The 17,353-nt window shown below is 35.2% G+C and overlaps 1 protein-coding gene and 1 long non-coding RNA gene across 4 annotated transcripts; both read right to left on the bottom strand.

Annotated features, from left to right (window-relative positions):
• Positions 1–437: 437 nt before the first annotated feature.
• On the bottom strand, positions 438–16,422 carry LOC114400260 (peptide deformylase 1B, chloroplastic-like). Of its 3 annotated transcripts, XR_003663917.1 has the most exons (9): positions 16,160–16,422; positions 15,940–16,078; positions 14,901–15,093; positions 10,812–10,922; positions 9,220–9,282; positions 1,405–1,842; positions 1,136–1,245; positions 960–1,043; positions 438–831 (listed from the first exon to the last, which is right to left on the bottom strand). XR_003663917.1 is itself a non-coding variant. In XM_028362614.1 (7 exons), the coding sequence occupies exons 1-6, from the start codon at positions 16,353–16,355 to the stop codon at positions 1,144–1,146; spliced, it is 804 nt and encodes a 267-aa protein (XP_028218415.1). In that variant the 5' UTR covers positions 16,356–16,421; the 3' UTR covers positions 438–1,043; positions 1,136–1,143. The 3 variants fall into 3 exon arrangements, 1 of the variants encoding a protein (XP_028218415.1); XR_003663916.1 differs by lacking the exon at positions 1,405–1,842 and having other exon boundaries at positions 16,160–16,421; XM_028362614.1 differs by lacking the exon at positions 1,405–1,842 and having other exon boundaries at positions 438–1,043; positions 16,160–16,421.
• Positions 10,929–14,865, bottom strand: LOC114400261. Its single transcript, XR_003663918.1, has 4 exons — positions 14,159–14,865; positions 13,870–13,970; positions 11,435–11,586; positions 10,929–11,270 (listed from the first exon to the last, which is right to left on the bottom strand). It is a non-coding gene; the product is annotated as an uncharacterized LOC114400261 (long non-coding RNA).
• Positions 16,423–17,353: the final 931 nt, after the last annotated feature.

The following is a 17,353-nucleotide window of genomic DNA, read 5'->3' as shown; positions in this document are numbered from 1 at the left end:
TAGGATACTGATTGTATGGTTTCTGACCATGATATACTACAATATTTGATTTTTTGACTATTTTCCTACGTAATATGAGGAATGGACATATTGGAATTGTGAAAGTATACATAAGATTATAGTTTTGATTTTAGAGTATAGATGAGTCATGTATGTCAATAAAACTAGTTTATACTTCATAAATTACAACCTTACCTTTTATACCAATGTGTTATAATTATACTATATATTGTAGTTACATACTTTTCAACATTTTTAATATCTTGTAGTTGCATATATTATATATTATTATTTCTTATTATATCTATTTGCTTTGGTTTTATTGTACAGGTCAATGATGCTACTAATCAAGCTATAGAACAAGAGGATGAAACTAGACTTCTATAGAAATATGTTTCAAAAACAAGAAAAATGTTTGGAAGTGGAAATTTATGAGATCAAGTGCAACATTTGTGAACTTTCATTCAAGTTTATGAGATCAAGATTCAAATGAGAATCATTCAAGACTTGTCAAGTTATTACAGTGTAATTTCCCCTTATATTACAAACAATTATTGCTTTCGGGATATTGGGAGAGCCATATAAAGAAAGGTTTTCCTCCATTCTATCAGCTGTTTTCAAGTAATAAATCCTAAAATAATACATAGTAAATGCCTACAACTAGAGCTAAATGTTTAGAACTAGAATTAAAACAATAGAAAGCAATAAATAAATAAATACGTAGGAAATAGCCCTTCAAGACAGTTGTTCCCTTCAGGGCAACATGAACAACTGACAATAGCATTGATACAATAGAGATGTCTTCCAATGACCATTCATAAACAATTGAACCTAGACAAGGAAGTCCACCCAGAGAAAACTCGATAAGTATAATGATAATCAGAGTCACTAGCTCATTTTCTATATACATATAATTATATAAATGATACATCTCCAGCATAACCAACCATATGAAGTACCTGTAATCTATGCTTCATCATTTTATGAAGTTCAAACTAGAAATGTCTGGTAAGTGTGCATTCAGTATTATGCCTAATATTGACCTGTAAATTAAGCAAGAAAAAATTTTCAATTCAATGTAAATACTAAATATCAATGAGAATGGAAAAAAAATAAAATTTATCATCACAAAGACCTTGAAGATCATCGTTTCCCAAAACCAACAGCGACCTTTCTCCTCCTGCGGTTTTCTATCTTTTCAGGGCTTGGGAGTCCAGTCATTCCCTCATACTTTGTTTCTAGGGCCTGTAATAATTTTAACAGAACGTTTATTAACATTCTTTCTCCAGAATTCAATTCCTGTGTACTCAATGTAGGCATGATAGATCTCCATTTTGTCCAACGGATGAAATAAACAATTAGAAATGTGATAAATTGTCTTCAATTAATGTTTGTCACTCTTACAGCAATATAAGTTTTGAGTAAACACCAATTTTTGTCCTCCAAAAATACAGGTATCATCTGTTTGATCCAACAATTGAGCTCAGAATCAGATCCTAGTCTGTTCAGGTAACTGTTTATTCGAACAATGCTTTCCTTGGCATTTTCGGAGAGTGTTGTGTTTGCCATAGGTATTATATTTGGAGCAGTTTTTGGTTGTGTTGCTCTACTGGTTTTGGTTGAAGGAATGAAGCCAACTTTTTGTTGCAATGTGTGCAATTCAGCCATACTTTGGTGCATCTGGCTGGAGTATAATTCTTGCATCATTAAGGAGATTTCTTTGGATGAGCAGCATCTTTAGGATAAGTCATAAGATTACATATTTTGCTCCTGATTGGTGAAAACTCGCAAACTTTAGAGTTTCTCTTTCAAATATGTTGAGGCATTGAGTAGCTATGCTTCCTGGATGTTATATACATGGGTTAATTTTTGAAAAAAATATAATATTTTTTTATGAAAAAAAGAAAGTAATGAAAGATTTTGTATATAGATTAAAATATAAATGACTAATGAAAAAATATATTTAATCAAAAAATAACTAAGGGTGAGTTTATTTAAACATAATTAAACACCTACTCAGTAACTTCTTATCAAATGAGTCCTTATTCATTGGCTTGGCTGAGAAGCTTACCAAAATAAGCTAAAAAGAGTTTATTTTGATACGCTTTTCCAATAAGTTTATTGAAATAAACTCAAAAGTAATTTATAGAAAGGTATAAGTCACTTCCACGAACCCAAATAAGCTCTTCCAAGTTTCAAAGAGTCCATAAGGTAATATCATAAATATGAATCAGGTTTTATGTGTGTATAGAGATATACATAATTAGTAGTTTGAAAAAACATTTGGTTACTCATAATTTGTGGAATCCAATAATAAACTTATTTTCTTTAATATTGTACATGCTTTACTCCTCAAAATTCGAAAATAAATTATATTTAGGCATTGGACAGTTTAGAAAGGATAATTAAAAGACAATGAATGCAAAGGAGTGAAAATATAAGATTAAGTTAAGCTAAATTATTTTCTTTATCCCTTGTCTTTATCTAAATTCCTAGTCTAGTCCTATATCCTTTTTTCTCTAGCCGGATCTTTATCTCTTTTTATTTATTCAATTTGGTCCTTGTTGTCGATACAGTTTTTGATCATTAAAAAAGAGGTGATTTTGGTCAACTTTGGCAATTTTTGTTAATTATGGAAATTTTTTACTTCACTAAAACCAAAGGACCAAATAGAAACTAAAAGAAGAGATAAAGGAACAAATTGAGAAAAGATAAAAATAAAGGACTAAACTTAGATAGAAGTTGAAAAGTACACTTAACAAATGTGGTAGAAATGTTAAAAATTTGCTTATGCAGCTGTTGAGATGGCAATTTCAAAGCTCACATCTTAGGGTTTATATATTATATATATGTTGTCTTAATGAATTTCTCCATTTATTAAGGGAAACAACAAAACACAATTTTTCCTTTTCATGTCATCTAGATTCTAGATGATTATGCTCCTTTGCATTTGTGTATGCACTAAGGAAATTGCAAACATGGAAAATTAAGCAACACTGTTCTTCCAAGTTCCAAGTGCAATATTTATTCCTAATTTATGACAATAAACTTTTGTAACGAACAAGAATTTGCCCCAATGCTTTTCAAAAAAAGATAAGCCTAGTGCAGACGCACACAAGAACCAACACAAGACAGTACACGCAGAGATAAAAGATTCACTGTTATTGATAGTTCTTTCTCTCTTTACACAAGAAAGAGCACTCTCTTCCCTTACAACACTGAGACACTTCTCAGGTTCTCTCAATACAATCAATTTCTCCCATTTTCCCCCTCCTTCTCAAGAAAGCTGCTATATATTCAAAACTACTAACTAACCTGCCAGAACCCAACTATCACTCCTTCTCATCTTATTCTTCCTACTGTACCGTAGCAACAACTTAGCTACAGTAAATGATTCCTCTTGCCTAACAATACCCCTCTGGAAAAGAACCTTGTCCTCAAGGTTGAAAGCAGGGAATTGTTGCATCATATTTGATCTGTCCTCCCAGGTTGCTCCTTCAGCATGTCGTCCTTTCCACTTGATGAATACTTGTGGAATTTCTGCTCCTGCTGGACCAAACATTCTTGTTACCAGTACTTGTTCCGGTTGTATCCCTTGTTCTTCAGCTTGTAGTTCCTTTGGCAATTCTGCCTCAATCTGATGTTCTCCCACTGCAAGTTTCAATTCGGAAATGTCAAAAACAGGGTGGATTCGAGCAGCGTCGGGTAATTGCAACTGCAATGCCACTGCTCCAATTTTTTTAACTACCCGATAAGGGCCATAGTATCTGGCTGATAGCTTAGGATTTAATCTTGTAGGCATTGAAGCTTGTCAATGCAGCCTTATCTTGAGATACACCCAATCCCCCTCCTTAATCTTTGAAGGTAGGCGATGATTATTGGCATACTTTGTCATGTGATTTTGGGCTCTGTTTAGATGAAACTTCAACTGATTAAGTGCTTCATCTCTTTCTATAAGATCCTAAGCCACTGCCTCAACTAGGACTTCCCCTACAATGAACCTTGCCAAAGATGGGGATGGTCGACCATAACCTATTTCAAATGGGGTACACCTGGCAGCTCCCTGGTAATATGTATTATACCACTATTCTGCCCACGGGATAAACTCAACCCAAGATTTGGATTGCTTTGCACACATCTCAAATATCTCTCCATGGTTATGTTTAGTACCTTAGTTTGGCCATTTGACCGAGGGTGATAAGCAATACTTATTTTCAAAGTTGTTCCTTGTTTTTTGAATAACTCCTGCTAGATATTACTCAAAGCATCCCTGTCACTCACTATTGAAGAAGGAATTCCAAGCTGCCTTATTACTTCCTTAGTAAAGATATCCACCACACTCCTAGCAGTATATGGATGCTTCAATAGTAAGAAATGACCATATTTACTTAGCCTATCCACCACCACAAGAATAGCATCATGCCCCTTAGATTTAGGTAATCCCACAATAAAGTCTAGGCTAATATCTTCCCACAGCATTGGGGATTGGCAATGGTTGTAATAAACCGGTTGGTGAAGAAGTGAGGTACTTACTTCTTTGGCAAATATGGCATGCTGCCACTAAGTCTGTAACAGTTTTTAGCATTCCTTTCCAATGGAGGGATTCTGCTAGCTTAATATAAGTCCTATACACCCGTAAGTGGCCTCCTGCCAAAGAAGAGTGAAATTCCTTGAATAGCTGAGGGATCCAGCTTGAATTGGTAGGCAGTACCAACATGCCTATAAAGTATAATCTGGCATTCTCTAGGGTGTATTTGCCATGTGAATCTAGATCCACCTTCAAATCTTCTATCTTCCCCAAAACAAGATCTGCAAATACTTCTTGGTCAATCTCAGAGATATCTTGCCAATAAGGTTTGGATAAGGCCTGTATTTCTTTATCATTTTCCTTCCTAGACAGAGCATCAGCTACTTAATTCATTGCACCAGCTTTGTAGATGATTTCGAATTCATATCCCAACAATTTAGCAAGCCAATTTTGTTGAGTCTGAGTCATAATCCTCTGATCCAACAAGTATTTGAGACTTTTTTATCAGTATACACCAGAAATTTTCTTCCCACCAGGTAAACCTGCCAATGCTGGATGGCTAACACCAAAGTCATCAATTCTTTCTCATACACCGATTTATTCAAGGATGCTTCTGATAAAGGTTTGCTGAAATAAGCAATGATTCTCTTCTGCTGAGACAAAACAGCTCCTATCCCCTTGCCTGAAGCATCACACTCAATGGCATAAGGTTGAGAAAAGTCTGGCATTGCTAGCACCGGAGCTGTAGTTAACGCTTGCTTTAATTGGCAGAAAGATTCTGAGTTTTCCTTAGTCCAAATAAAATTCCCCTTCTACAGCAAGTTGGTAAGAGGCCTAGCAATCTTTCCATATCCTTCAATGAATCTTCTGTAATACCCCGCCAACCCTAAAAATCCTCTCAAACTCTTGACTGATTTGGGTAACGGCCATTGAAGCACTGCCTCAATTTTCCTTGTATCCATAGCCAATCCCTTTGTAGAAATAATGTGACCTAGATATTCAATTTCTTGCTGCCCAAAATTACACCTCTTTAGGTTGGCAGTAAACTCATGCTGAACCAGTGTTGCCAAAAACAGTCCTCAAATGTTGCAAATGATCTTCCCATGATGCTCTATATATCAATATGTCATCAAAGAAAACCAAAACGAATTTCCTAAGAAATGGTTGTAGTGTAGAGTTCATTGCACACTGGAAGGTAGCTAGCGCATTTGACAAGCCAAAAGGCATGGCTACATACTCATAGTGCCCTTGGTGAGTTCTGAACGCTGTCTTGTGAATGTCTTCTAGTTTCATGCGTATTCGATGGTAACCCGCCTTCAAATCAATCTTGGCAAAGTACCGAGCTCCCTTTAGTTCATCTAGTAACTCCTCAATGACAAGAATGGGAAACTTGTCAGGGATAGTCACCTTATTTAAAGCCCTGTAGTCGGTGCAAAATCGCCAACTTCCATCTTTCTTTTTAACCAAAATCATAGGGCTCGAGTAAGGACTGTTGTTAGTTCTTATAATTCCAGCCTCAAGCATCCCACTGACTTGCTTTTCAATTTCATTTTTCTGTAGATAAGGGTATCTATAAGGCCTGACATTGATTGGATCAGTTCCTGTTCTGATAGGGATGGCATGATCGACTGCCTAAGGTGGAGGTAGTCCTTTCCTTTCAGCAAGTACACTAGGAAATCCATCCAGTACCCCTTGCACTTGTTTTTCGTTCTACAATAGAACCTCCATATTGCACTGTTTCTTGTGTATCCGCAGTATCCACTGTTTCTTGTGTATCCGCAGTATCCAGTACCCATAGAAACATGGCCAATTCAACATCTGTATGTTTGCAAATCGATTGCAGAGACACTTTAGTTCTTAGCAGTTTAGGATCACCTTGAATTTTCACCAACTTCCCTTGCTGTTTGAACTCCATGGTCAAAGATTTCCAATTTAACTTGACATCTCCCAACTTTTCCAGCCACGCTACCCCAATATGACATCTACACCACACAAATCAAATAGAAAGAATTTCTTTGTTATGGTCATTTGTCCCGGCTGAACCTCCATCTGCTCACAACAGCCTTGAGCATTTTTCCTGTTTCCATCACCCAATCTCACTCCATCGGTTTGAGTAGGAGTCACTTTCAAACCCAGTTGCTGCACTAATTCTTGAGAAATAAAGTTGTGGCAAGCACCACTATCAATCAAAATCAACACTCTTTTACCCTGAATCAACCCTTCCAATTTCATTGTTTGTGGTTGAGTAAATCCACCGGCTGAGCAAACGAATAAGTCCATCCATTGATACTCCACCTCTGTTTCTCCTGTATTGTCAACTGTATTCTCAAGCTCCCCTTCCAATCTTATAATCTCCCCTTCATTATTAATCCATTCATCCTCTGCCAAAATAAGCAACCTGAGGTTTTTTTCAAGGCACTTGTGACCAGCAACAAATGGTCCTCCACAATGATAACAAAGTTTTGCTTCGCAGCAGCGAAGGTACTCCTGGTAGGGCAAGTTTCGGACTCCTCTATTCTGCGATCCCGAGCTCATAGACTCACTCTGATTTGCAGCCATTACGTTCGAAGAGCTACGCACATCCCCTCTTAGAGTTCGATTCTGACGTTGGGTGTTGTGAAAGGTGTTCGTTACGGATCCTCCAACACTATGTATCCACATTCCTCCCTTGTGTTGAAAATGAAACCCACGACTACGCAACTCAACCACTGGATTCCCTTCTTTTTCAGCTTCCTTGAAATCAGCCACCAACTCCATGGCACTTGACAGATCCTTCGGTTTGTGGGGACGAATTTTTGTGCTTATCTCCTAGCAAAGTCCCGCCAAAAAATATCCTCTCAATTGAGCTTCCTTTGTACCCAAGACTTGAGCCACCAGCACCTCGAATTACTGAAAGAATTCAGTCACAGTCCCCGTTTAGCTCAACGTTGCCAAACATTCATAAATATCTCCCTTCTGGTACCGCCATAGCACTTTAATCAGCACTGCCTTGAAAATAGACCAACTTTTCCGCTTCGTCTTATGCCTCCAATACTGGAACCAGTGCAAGGCATTTCCCTCCATGGTGATAAAGATCAATCTCACTTTTGTGCTCTGTTGGACATGTTGCACGGCAAAAAAATTCTCCGCACACGTGATCCAACCTAATGGATTCTCCCCTTCAAACATTGGCATTTTCACCCCTTTCGCCCAATAATGGCGTGACGAATTCAGTATTGAATCCGTCTCAGACTCACTCGCTTCATCCTCTGATGTTGATAAAGGCTCTGATTCCGTCGCGGACTCCTCATCCTCCAACCCACTATTCTGTTCCGTAGATGCATTATTGGCATCATTATACATGATGTCTTTCTGTTCCATGAGCATCTTCATCATCTTGCGCAAATCTTTAATGTCGTCACACTGTTTTGACACCTTCGCAATCACCTCAATTTGTTTTTTGGACGATTTCTGCAACTCAGTGGACGTCGCATTCAATTCGATGGTTGTTATTTTCAATGCTGCAGCCGAAGATTCCAGCGCAATGAATCAAGCCTAGTCACGATCCAAGATTCTTTCTTCGACAAATCGGACCAGTTGTTAGGAATCTTCTCTACTTTACTAACTGCAACTAGAGGTAGAGCAGACGCACACAAGAACCAACACAAGACAGTACACGCAGAGATAAAGGATTCACTGTTATTGATAGTTCTTCTTTACGCAAGGAAGAGCACTCTCTTCCCTTACAACACTGAGACACTTCTCAGGTTCTCTCAATACAATCAATTCCTCCCTTTTTCCCCCTCCTTCTCAAGAAAGGAGCTATATATTCAAAACTACTAACTAACCTGCAAGCTATTGACGTTGACAACTGACAGAGTCTAACTAACTCCCAACAACCTAACGGTCACTCCTTCTCATCTTATTCTTCCTACGGTACCGTATCAACGGCTAACACCCACCTAGTGGGGTCTAGGGAGGGTAGATGCATGCAGTCAAGTAGAGTCCTATTTCCAAGATTTGAACCTGTGACGTCCAGGTCACAAGGTAGTAGCCTAACAGTTTTGCCAAGACTCACCCTCTACCATGAAGCTTTTTCTAAAATGAAAAATAAAAGGTTAAATAAACTTTGGGTCCCTGTCAAATAGGGTGTTTTTTATTTTAGTCCATTAAAATTTCTTGTTTTTGTTCAAGTCTTTTAAAGATTTAATCTTTTTATTTTAGTCTCTGTTGTCAAGTAATAGTGATAATTGATGACGTAACAGCATTGACTAGCTACATCACAACGGAGTTTGGCACCGCAGTCCGACAACATCAATTATTTTGATCAGATGAAGATTTACAGAGTTTACTAAAAAATAATTACACATGACTGCCCTATTAGACTCCTTGATGACGTGACAAGTCAATGAACTCTCAATGTCATCATTTAACACTGTTATTTGACCACAGAGACCAAAAAGTTATTGAAGCAAAAATAAAAAAAGGTAAAACAGTACCCCAAGTAGAAATTAGATTTTTAGTTTTGATTACTGAAGCTCAGTCACCTCCACCATTTAGTAAGTGCATGACATAACATAACTGTAAACCTCATACCAACTCCACCTAGCTAATTTATGTGATGAAATAAATGTTTTCCTCGTGATGTATTTCTCAAGTCAAGGGAAGTACATAAGTGACAGAGGGACAAAACAGCGAGAGCTTTTTCTAACCTGTAACTGTCCACAAATACTATCAAGAACTTCTTCAGTCATTCTCTCAAAGAAAAGAATTCCCTGCAGACACAACAATTATACATAAGCATATGGGCAATTACCATCAGATCGTAACATGAAATTAGTTTCAAAAGTTTGGATATGAACAAACTTAGCCATACAATCAAGTGAAGAAATCCATAGAAGAGAAGGGAGAGAAGGTTGATGACTAATGGGATGCACTTGGTGAACCCCAAATGTGTATTTACAGTAATAATTTAGGCTTATAACAGGTTCAGTAACACCACAAGTGTCACACATGTAGAGTGAGAACCCTTTTTTTTTTAATGAGTATCACTGTACACCTCAGGTCTCATTTATACATGAAAATATACTATGTAGTTTAGGGCACATTTTTTAAGCTTTTTAGGGGAAAAAAGTGATTTAATGTTCAAAAATGTGAATGTTTTTAGACATTTTTTCAAAACCTATCATTATAGATTCCTAAATCCTAAAATATATATTTTTTATATTCTGATTTCCTTAAATGCTTACCCAAACAAGTTAGCATATTTCAAATGTGATCTTTTTAAGGAAAAAATCTTGAACAAGCACACTCTTAATAGTACATATTGAACAAGACCTCTTGCTCCCTAGGTTCTAAAGGTTTTGATGAAGAAAAAGCAAACGACAAGAAAATTAGACAAGAGTCAGAGACTTGGGCATTTTATGTTACACTTTATAGTTCTAGCTGAGCCTGACTTGAGAGATCAAGCTGACTGAATAAATTTAAAATCAGGTTTTCTAAAGGTAAAAATTTAATAAGTAAACACTGATTTTGATGTTTAAAATATGAGCACAAGGTTTTTCAAAAAGAAATTTCGAAAAAACTAAATGAGGGAAAAGGAATCAATTTCCACATCGCTGGAATCAATTCCAACGCAAAGGAATCAATTAATAAATAAAGGAATCCATTTTTTAGCAAAGATTTCTCACAAGGAATCGACTCCCATTTGGGAGGAATCAATTCCCAATGGATATCAGCAAATTTTGAAATTTAAGAGTGGGAAAATCTTTTTCTGATTATCTTTTTATCAGAAGCTCACATCCTGTGGGCCTGATAAAATCATTTCCGCTGTACAAAAAGGTCACCATCGATCTGATTGTCCCAACAACGACCACCTCCGTTTGAGGTAGGACCGCTAGCACCAGAAGCATTTCTCACACTACTCATGCAACTAGCAAAAATATTCTCTGTCAAGTCTCAATCATCTCAAAGTATCATCCTTTATCTTTATTTATATATTTGACATGCTTAATTGTCTCTCTTTCAATCTACCATCTTTTATCTCTATCTCTAAATTGAATTTTAATGTTACTTTTTTTATAAAAAGAAATTGTCAATAGTTAAAAATAACCTTGTAAAAAATTTTAAAAATCTAAAATATAATTTGTATCAAAAAATATTTATTTCTTATGAATTTTAATTACAATATATTCATAAAATGTTTATTTATTATGAATTTAAATATATAGAAATAAATGTTTATTCTGTATTATGCACAGACTAAAATACTAGTTGCTTTAGTTATCCAAGTCGAAAAACATACTTGTAGATGGTCAAATTCATGCTGGAATATTCGTGCAGGAAGGTCAGACAAGTTGACTGAAAACCTTGTTCCATTGATATCACGTGCATCAATCTTCACAGATTCTGGTCGCTGAACAACAATGGGAGACACATAATTAAGTAAAGGAGTAAATAATTATGAAACAAATGACAAGAGGGCGATGTTCCTGCAGTTGAGCACATGTTGAAAGCAACAATAAAGAAAAACTTTAGCTACATACACAGAAGTCATAACTTTTGGGTATACTAAAACATAATAATAAAGTTGAGCTCACAACATTGGTAAAAGGGAAAACCAAGCATTGTCCAACACATTTCCATTGAAGCTCATCACGATAAACACTCAAGTATAACCAATGTAACAATTCCTTAGAAGAGTGCGGTTCTGCTAAATATTTGTTTCTTGCAGAATACAGAGTTTCTTCTTTCTTCCTTCTACCTTAGTGTTTGAAAAAAGTAGTCAAACATTAAGATTCTACTTAAATGAAAATTAGGAAGAGGAGTAAAAATTGCTGGTCATGGGAATGTAAGACAGATTGTCACATCCTACAAAACCCATAAAGATAGCATAAATAATAAAAATAATATTAAAATATTGCAAACCTATGAAGCCTGGACACAGTGGCTGACAGAGGTGGTTAGGTGTCCGACACGGCCTCAACACCGACACGCAACAAACACATTTTTGCAGTGTCCAAATTTTGTTTTCCAGCTTCGACATGGCCCATTTAGCTTGACACGCACCAGGCACACCCCTTGTTTTTTTTTTATGAAAAATTTAAAAAATCAGCTTAAAGATTAACTTATAACAATAATCAAATTTCCTATTTAAAGTTAATCTATTTTGGAAAACCTTTCCCATAAAAACCTTTTGGAATAATGTTACAAAATTAAGAATTCTAGGCATAAAACCCTTTCACATAAGAATTTTGGTAAACTCTAAATTACATTTATATGAAATTATTGCAGAGATGAACACTTCTGCTCATGCTAAAGAACAAGATGACAACAAACCTCTATGGAATTATGTTACAATATTAAGAGTTCTTGGTAGTGGAAATTTTGAAATCAAAGATAATATGTGTGAAGTAAATTTTAATGGGTCTTACACACTAGAGTAAAGGAACAGGCACACATGTTAAAAAAGACAGGAATAGAAGTTAGAGTTAGTCAAAAGATAACTCCTTCAAGACTTGTAGAGTTTAAAAAGATGGACACAAGGCTAAATTGAAAATAGAGAAGTCAAAGACATGGACAATGAGGCTACGTTGAAAATAGAGAAGTTAGACAGAATTTGTCCCTTTACCTCCGGTGTCTAATGAAAGCCAAGAGACAAACATACATGCCCCATGTTCATCTTTACGTTGTGAAAGAAATTGAAGCACATACTCTTTCATTCATTTTATAAAAAGAAATAAGATGACACCTCACAGGGCAGAGGATCTAGTATTTGTTCATAGCAGTCTTCATCTCCTTTCAAGAAGTTCCCCACGATAAGAAAACTAAAATGTAGGACATTACAAAAGATGAATTTGGATCACGTGATGAGAATGGAATTGTTGAAGTTGCTAATTTATCTCTTGATGAACCAGAATTAGAAGTTGTGTTTTTCAATGAAGATGACCAAGAAGGAAGTGGAAGGACTTAGATTAATATTAGCAAGTTATTTTTTTTGGATTTTTTCTTTTATTGATAACCTCTTAGTATTTATTTTTTTTTTTGTGATTTTTTATTAAAGACCTAGCAAGTTATTTTCTTAAATTTTTAGATTTCTCTTAAAACAAGTTGTTAAGCTTTATAATTTTCATATGATAATAAGCCTTACAAAAATAAGGTACTAAGAGGCATTATATTCAACAATGCAAAGAATCTAAAAAAACAACTTGCTAAGTTCTTTAATAAAGAGTCTCTCACTAAAAAAAAAAAAAAACTTGCTAAGTTCTTAGTTCATCAAGAGATAAATGAACAACTTCAAGAATTTCATTTCATCAAGTGACCCAAATTCATCTCTTGCAATGGCCCACAATTTAGTTTCCTCTTAATGGCATTGTGGGGAATTTCTTGAAAGGAGACAGAGATTTCTATGAAGTAACAAATGTTAGGTCCTTTGTCCTATGACCTATGAGGTGTCATCTTATTTCTTTTTATATAGAATGAATGAAAGAGTATGTGCTCCAATTTCTTTCACAACATGAAAATTGACATGGTTGCCTAAGTAGCATCTTTTGAAGTATTGGATCAACATCAATGTTTGTCTCTTGACATTCATTAAACACTAAAGGTAAAGGGACAGACTTTGTCTTTGACTTCTCTACTCTCAATGTAGCCTCATTGTCCATCTTTATAAACTATGCATGTCTTGAAGGAGCTATCTTTTGACAAACTCTAATTCCACTTCTTATCGTTTTTAACATGTGTGTCTTTACTCTAGTGTAAGACATAATAAAATTTACTTCACATATATTGCATTTGATTTCAAAATTTTAACTGCAATCCGTCTTAATTTTGTTACATAATTCCATAGAGTTATGGTGCCATCAACTTGTTCTTTAGCTTGATCAGAAGTACTTATCTCTATAATAATTTCATATGAATGTCTTTTAGAACTTAATTTAATACTATAAAAAAATTTGTTAATATCAGAAAATTACAAAACTGGAAAACTATAGCCAATATCTAAAAAACATAAATAAAGAAACATGATACAAAATATAGAATAAAGAATAGTAGAGAAACTTGTAATTTTCATTTTCACTGTTATAGAAACCACTTAGTCTCAACTCCCAAGTTCCTCCAGTGATATTTTAACAAACATATTCTCCTCAAATGCATAATGAATTTAAGGATAATAAAACCTAAGGCCTCATAGAATTAATGAATTCTAGAAAATTAAAAACAACCAAAGAAAAAAACAAAGTAAACAGAGATATGCGAATTCAGAAAATAATAGAAATCAAAAACAAAAACAAAAAAGAAACAAAAAAACAAAGCATTGAGAAAACTGCGAACTAGAGACACAAGACAAAAGGAGTGCAAACCAGAGAAGCAAGACAAACGAACGCGAACCGGAGATGCCGACAAATGGATGAGAACCAGTGATGTCAACGTATTGGAGAACGTGAACGGACAAGTGCGGGAACTTGCAAAAGGGACAAGCATGAACAGGAGAAAATCAAAAGATGTGTGTCCAAATTAGGTTTACCAAAGTAGGTTAACTTTTAAAAAGAAAACTTGATTGTTGTTATAATTTAATCTTTAGGTTGATTTTTTTAATTTTTTGATAAAATAAAAAAAAAATGTGTCCAGTGTATGCCAAGCTAAATGTACCTGCTGTCACCGAATCAAAGCAGGAAAAAAAATTATCACTGCAAAAACGTGTCAAACACTTGTCTGTCACATGTTAGTGTCGGACACCTGATACCTCCTTCAGCTGTCATATTTGTGCTTCATAGGTTAAATCAAACTCTGAATCAGTTTGAGGCCTAAGCTCATTAGCTGAATTATCCCCAGGTTGCCAATCCCATTTCATACTTCCTATAATATGGAGTTCTGCTGTAGCATCTTCTCCATCATGGAATCAATTGAGCATTGAAACTCCCCCATTTAGCAACCACGTTTGCAATTTGAGCTTTCAACACGTCAATTCAATTGGACATTTGGCATATCCTCTCCAACCAGCACATTGATCCCTCACATCCACTTCCCCCCACAAGATTGATCAGGCATGTTGGACCAAATGTTATAACAAGAAGTAAGAAAGAAACAAATATGATAGGAGAAGGCAGGTTACTCAGTGTACTGAATTCTACTGAAAATGGAAACATCTGTTGGTTACAACAGTGATACAGAGAACAACCTTATATGAATAACTAAGGAAGCTACCCTCATAGGACTCAGTCCCTTAAAAATGGGAGAATCATGCAATGCATTCAGCAAGAACCAAATAGGTGGAAGAAAACCAATCAATATTTAGCAAACCTTGAAGTATGGTTATGCTAAAAAGGCTGGTTAGATACTTCAATCTTTTAGATGCACCTTACATTTAACAAGGGATTTGTGTGTTTCATACCTTTACATCAGCATTGATTCCAGGGAAAGATAGGCAACCTTCATTAAATAGTGTCAGTTTCTTTGAGTATTGGCTAACTCTTGGGTTTACAAGAACAATTTCCTCTCCTTCACCATGCTCACCTACTGGATTGAACACCATAAGTTGAACATTAATTCCTAATTGGGGTGCTGAGAGACCAATACCATCAGTTCTGTGGAAAATGAAGCCAACCAATATTGTTAACACTTCAGTAAATTGCAAAGATGTTATTTCAATTACAATATTGATAATATTAATGCATCCATTCATATAACTTATTTTATATTCAATATAATTTAAAATATATTGCATGCCTACTTCTAAATCAAACTGCCTTTTCTATGATCTTACTGTAGGGTTGTTTTAGCCAAAAGTCCTAAACCAAAATACATTGTTTTGAATCAGCAAACTTCCCTAGTGCCCTCAAATTTCAAATATGGTTGGTATTGCTTACAAAATACCACTCTTGTATTGTAAGAAAACATTTATTGAAAAATGCTTATATTCAGGTTTATGATAAGTTTTTATTTGTGTTAGCTTATACTGTAGGGTTGTTTTAGCCAAAAGTCCTAAAACAAAATAGTGTTTTGAATCAGCAAACTGCCCTAATGCCCTCAAATTTTAAATATGGTCGATATTGCTTACATAAAGACCACTCTTGTATTGTAAGAAAACATTCATTGAAATATACTTATATTCTGGTTTAGGATAAGTTTTAATTTGGATAAGTTTATACCGTATTCAAAAACCAAAATAGCTTACATAATCTGATAATCAAAATGTTCACAATGCACTAAAACCCAAAAATTCAATAAATGGCACGATCTCACTAGGAGTCAGAACCAATAAAATGAACAGAGAGGTGAACCAACTATGTGTTCTACTACAAAAACAGTCTATGCCACATTTCATTAATAATTCAATTCCATTAAAAAAAAAAAGCACAACAAAAGTTCACCATAATTTTACTCAACTAAAGCAAACATATAGATAACACTTCAACACCGAGAAAGCTTACTTGTACATTACATCAAACATTTCGTGGACAAGCTTCTTCAGACTATCATCGAAGGCAACTATGCGCTTATTCCTGGCCCTCAATCTCGGATCCGGATACTCCACAATTTTCAGAGGCAGCACAAATTCAAAATCGCCAGCTTCAAATACACACAGAGAGAGATTAGGGTTGGAGGTTTGAGAAAAAAGCGATATAGGGTTCAATCGGTGGAATAACTTACGAGAAGCGACTAGGTCTTGGGCAGGTGAGGAACAGGGCTTGGCCATTGCGCGTGGAGGAGCGGTTCGAGGAGGGTTTACGGAGAGAATCCAGTTCAGCAAGGAGGAATGGTTGAAGCAGCGGTTCGAAATGGCGAGAAGCACTGAACCGCGATGAAGATGAGGGTGGGTTGGGCGGAGGCACGTGAGTGAAGCCATGGCCACAAAGTGAGGAGGGTCACTCAGATTATTTTATGGAGATTAGTTTGTCCGGTCAAGACTTGAACTTGATGATTTTCTATATACTAACTTCAAGTTGGTAAATATTTTTTATAATTTAAAATATAAAGTAAATATTTTTTTTCAAATCAGTTTTTTTATGTGTTAACGTTGGAAGCTTTCCTCAACACTGGAGATATTTTTTTATCTTCAGTTTTTTGTTTTCTCCTATTTTTCAGGTGCTACATGTTGTGGGCTTTTAGCCTTTATAGATAGCTATATTGAGGGGGGGGGGGGGAAAGACGGTGCAAGTACGTGAAAAATAAAAATTCAGGCGATCTTCCATTGGTTTTAAGAATCCTTTTACTCCAATAAAAATTCATTTGAAACATTGGTGTTGTTTAGTTCAGAGATCCTTTACTAAACACGATTTGTCTGTTGGATGGGTTGAGGTATCTTAGGAGAAAAGATCTTATATTTTACTATTAATACAGTATGACGTTTTCTCTTTAGAGATACATATCGCCCTTCAATCAGATTTTTATAACCTTTACATATTATATTTATTCTTTAAATTAATTGTTTGTAAAAGTACTTTATATGTTCTTACTTTATGTGAAATTATTCGTGTTATATTTGTTATTTCTAGCTTCCTAATTTTTTATCTAACAATCTAAAAAGAAAAACATTTTCCGTGCTACTTTATTTATGTATTTTAACTTCTGTAAGATTCGGTGCATTGTAGAATTCCTCACCATAGCGTTTTGCTTTCCTTTGCATATGAAACATACTCGTCGGAGGTGTGGTAGCTAAGACCTACATTTTAATTATATTTATATCAATATATAAAGGGGATACAACTCTTTATAACTATTTTTTATCTCTATATTTTTTAAATTATTTTATCCTTAATAATAATGAAGTAGTAACAATAATTAATCCTCTTTAATCTCTATTTTTTTCAGTTTTGTTTTGACGGTCACTTTTATCTTTTTATC

Source organism: Glycine soja, chromosome 19 (assembly GCF_004193775.1).
Source record: "Glycine soja cultivar W05 chromosome 19, ASM419377v2, whole genome shotgun sequence".
In the NCBI taxonomy this organism is placed as follows: domain Eukaryota; kingdom Viridiplantae; phylum Streptophyta; class Magnoliopsida; order Fabales; family Fabaceae; genus Glycine; species Glycine soja.
This window is presented reverse-complemented; position numbering and strand designations above follow the sequence as displayed.

Coding starts and splice junctions, on each gene's coding strand:
- LOC114400260 (XM_028362614.1), bottom strand. CDS start 16,355: ATGGCTTCACTCACGTGCCTCCGCCCAACCCACCCTCATCTTCATCGC. Junction 16,079..16,159: donor CCAAGACCTAGTCGCTTCTC/GTAAGTTATTCC, acceptor GTGTATTTGAAG/CTGGCGATTTTGAATTTGTG. Junction 10,923..14,900: donor GAATCAATGCTGATGTAAAG/GTATGAAACACA, acceptor ATTGTTGTTCAG/CGACCAGAATCTGTGAAGAT.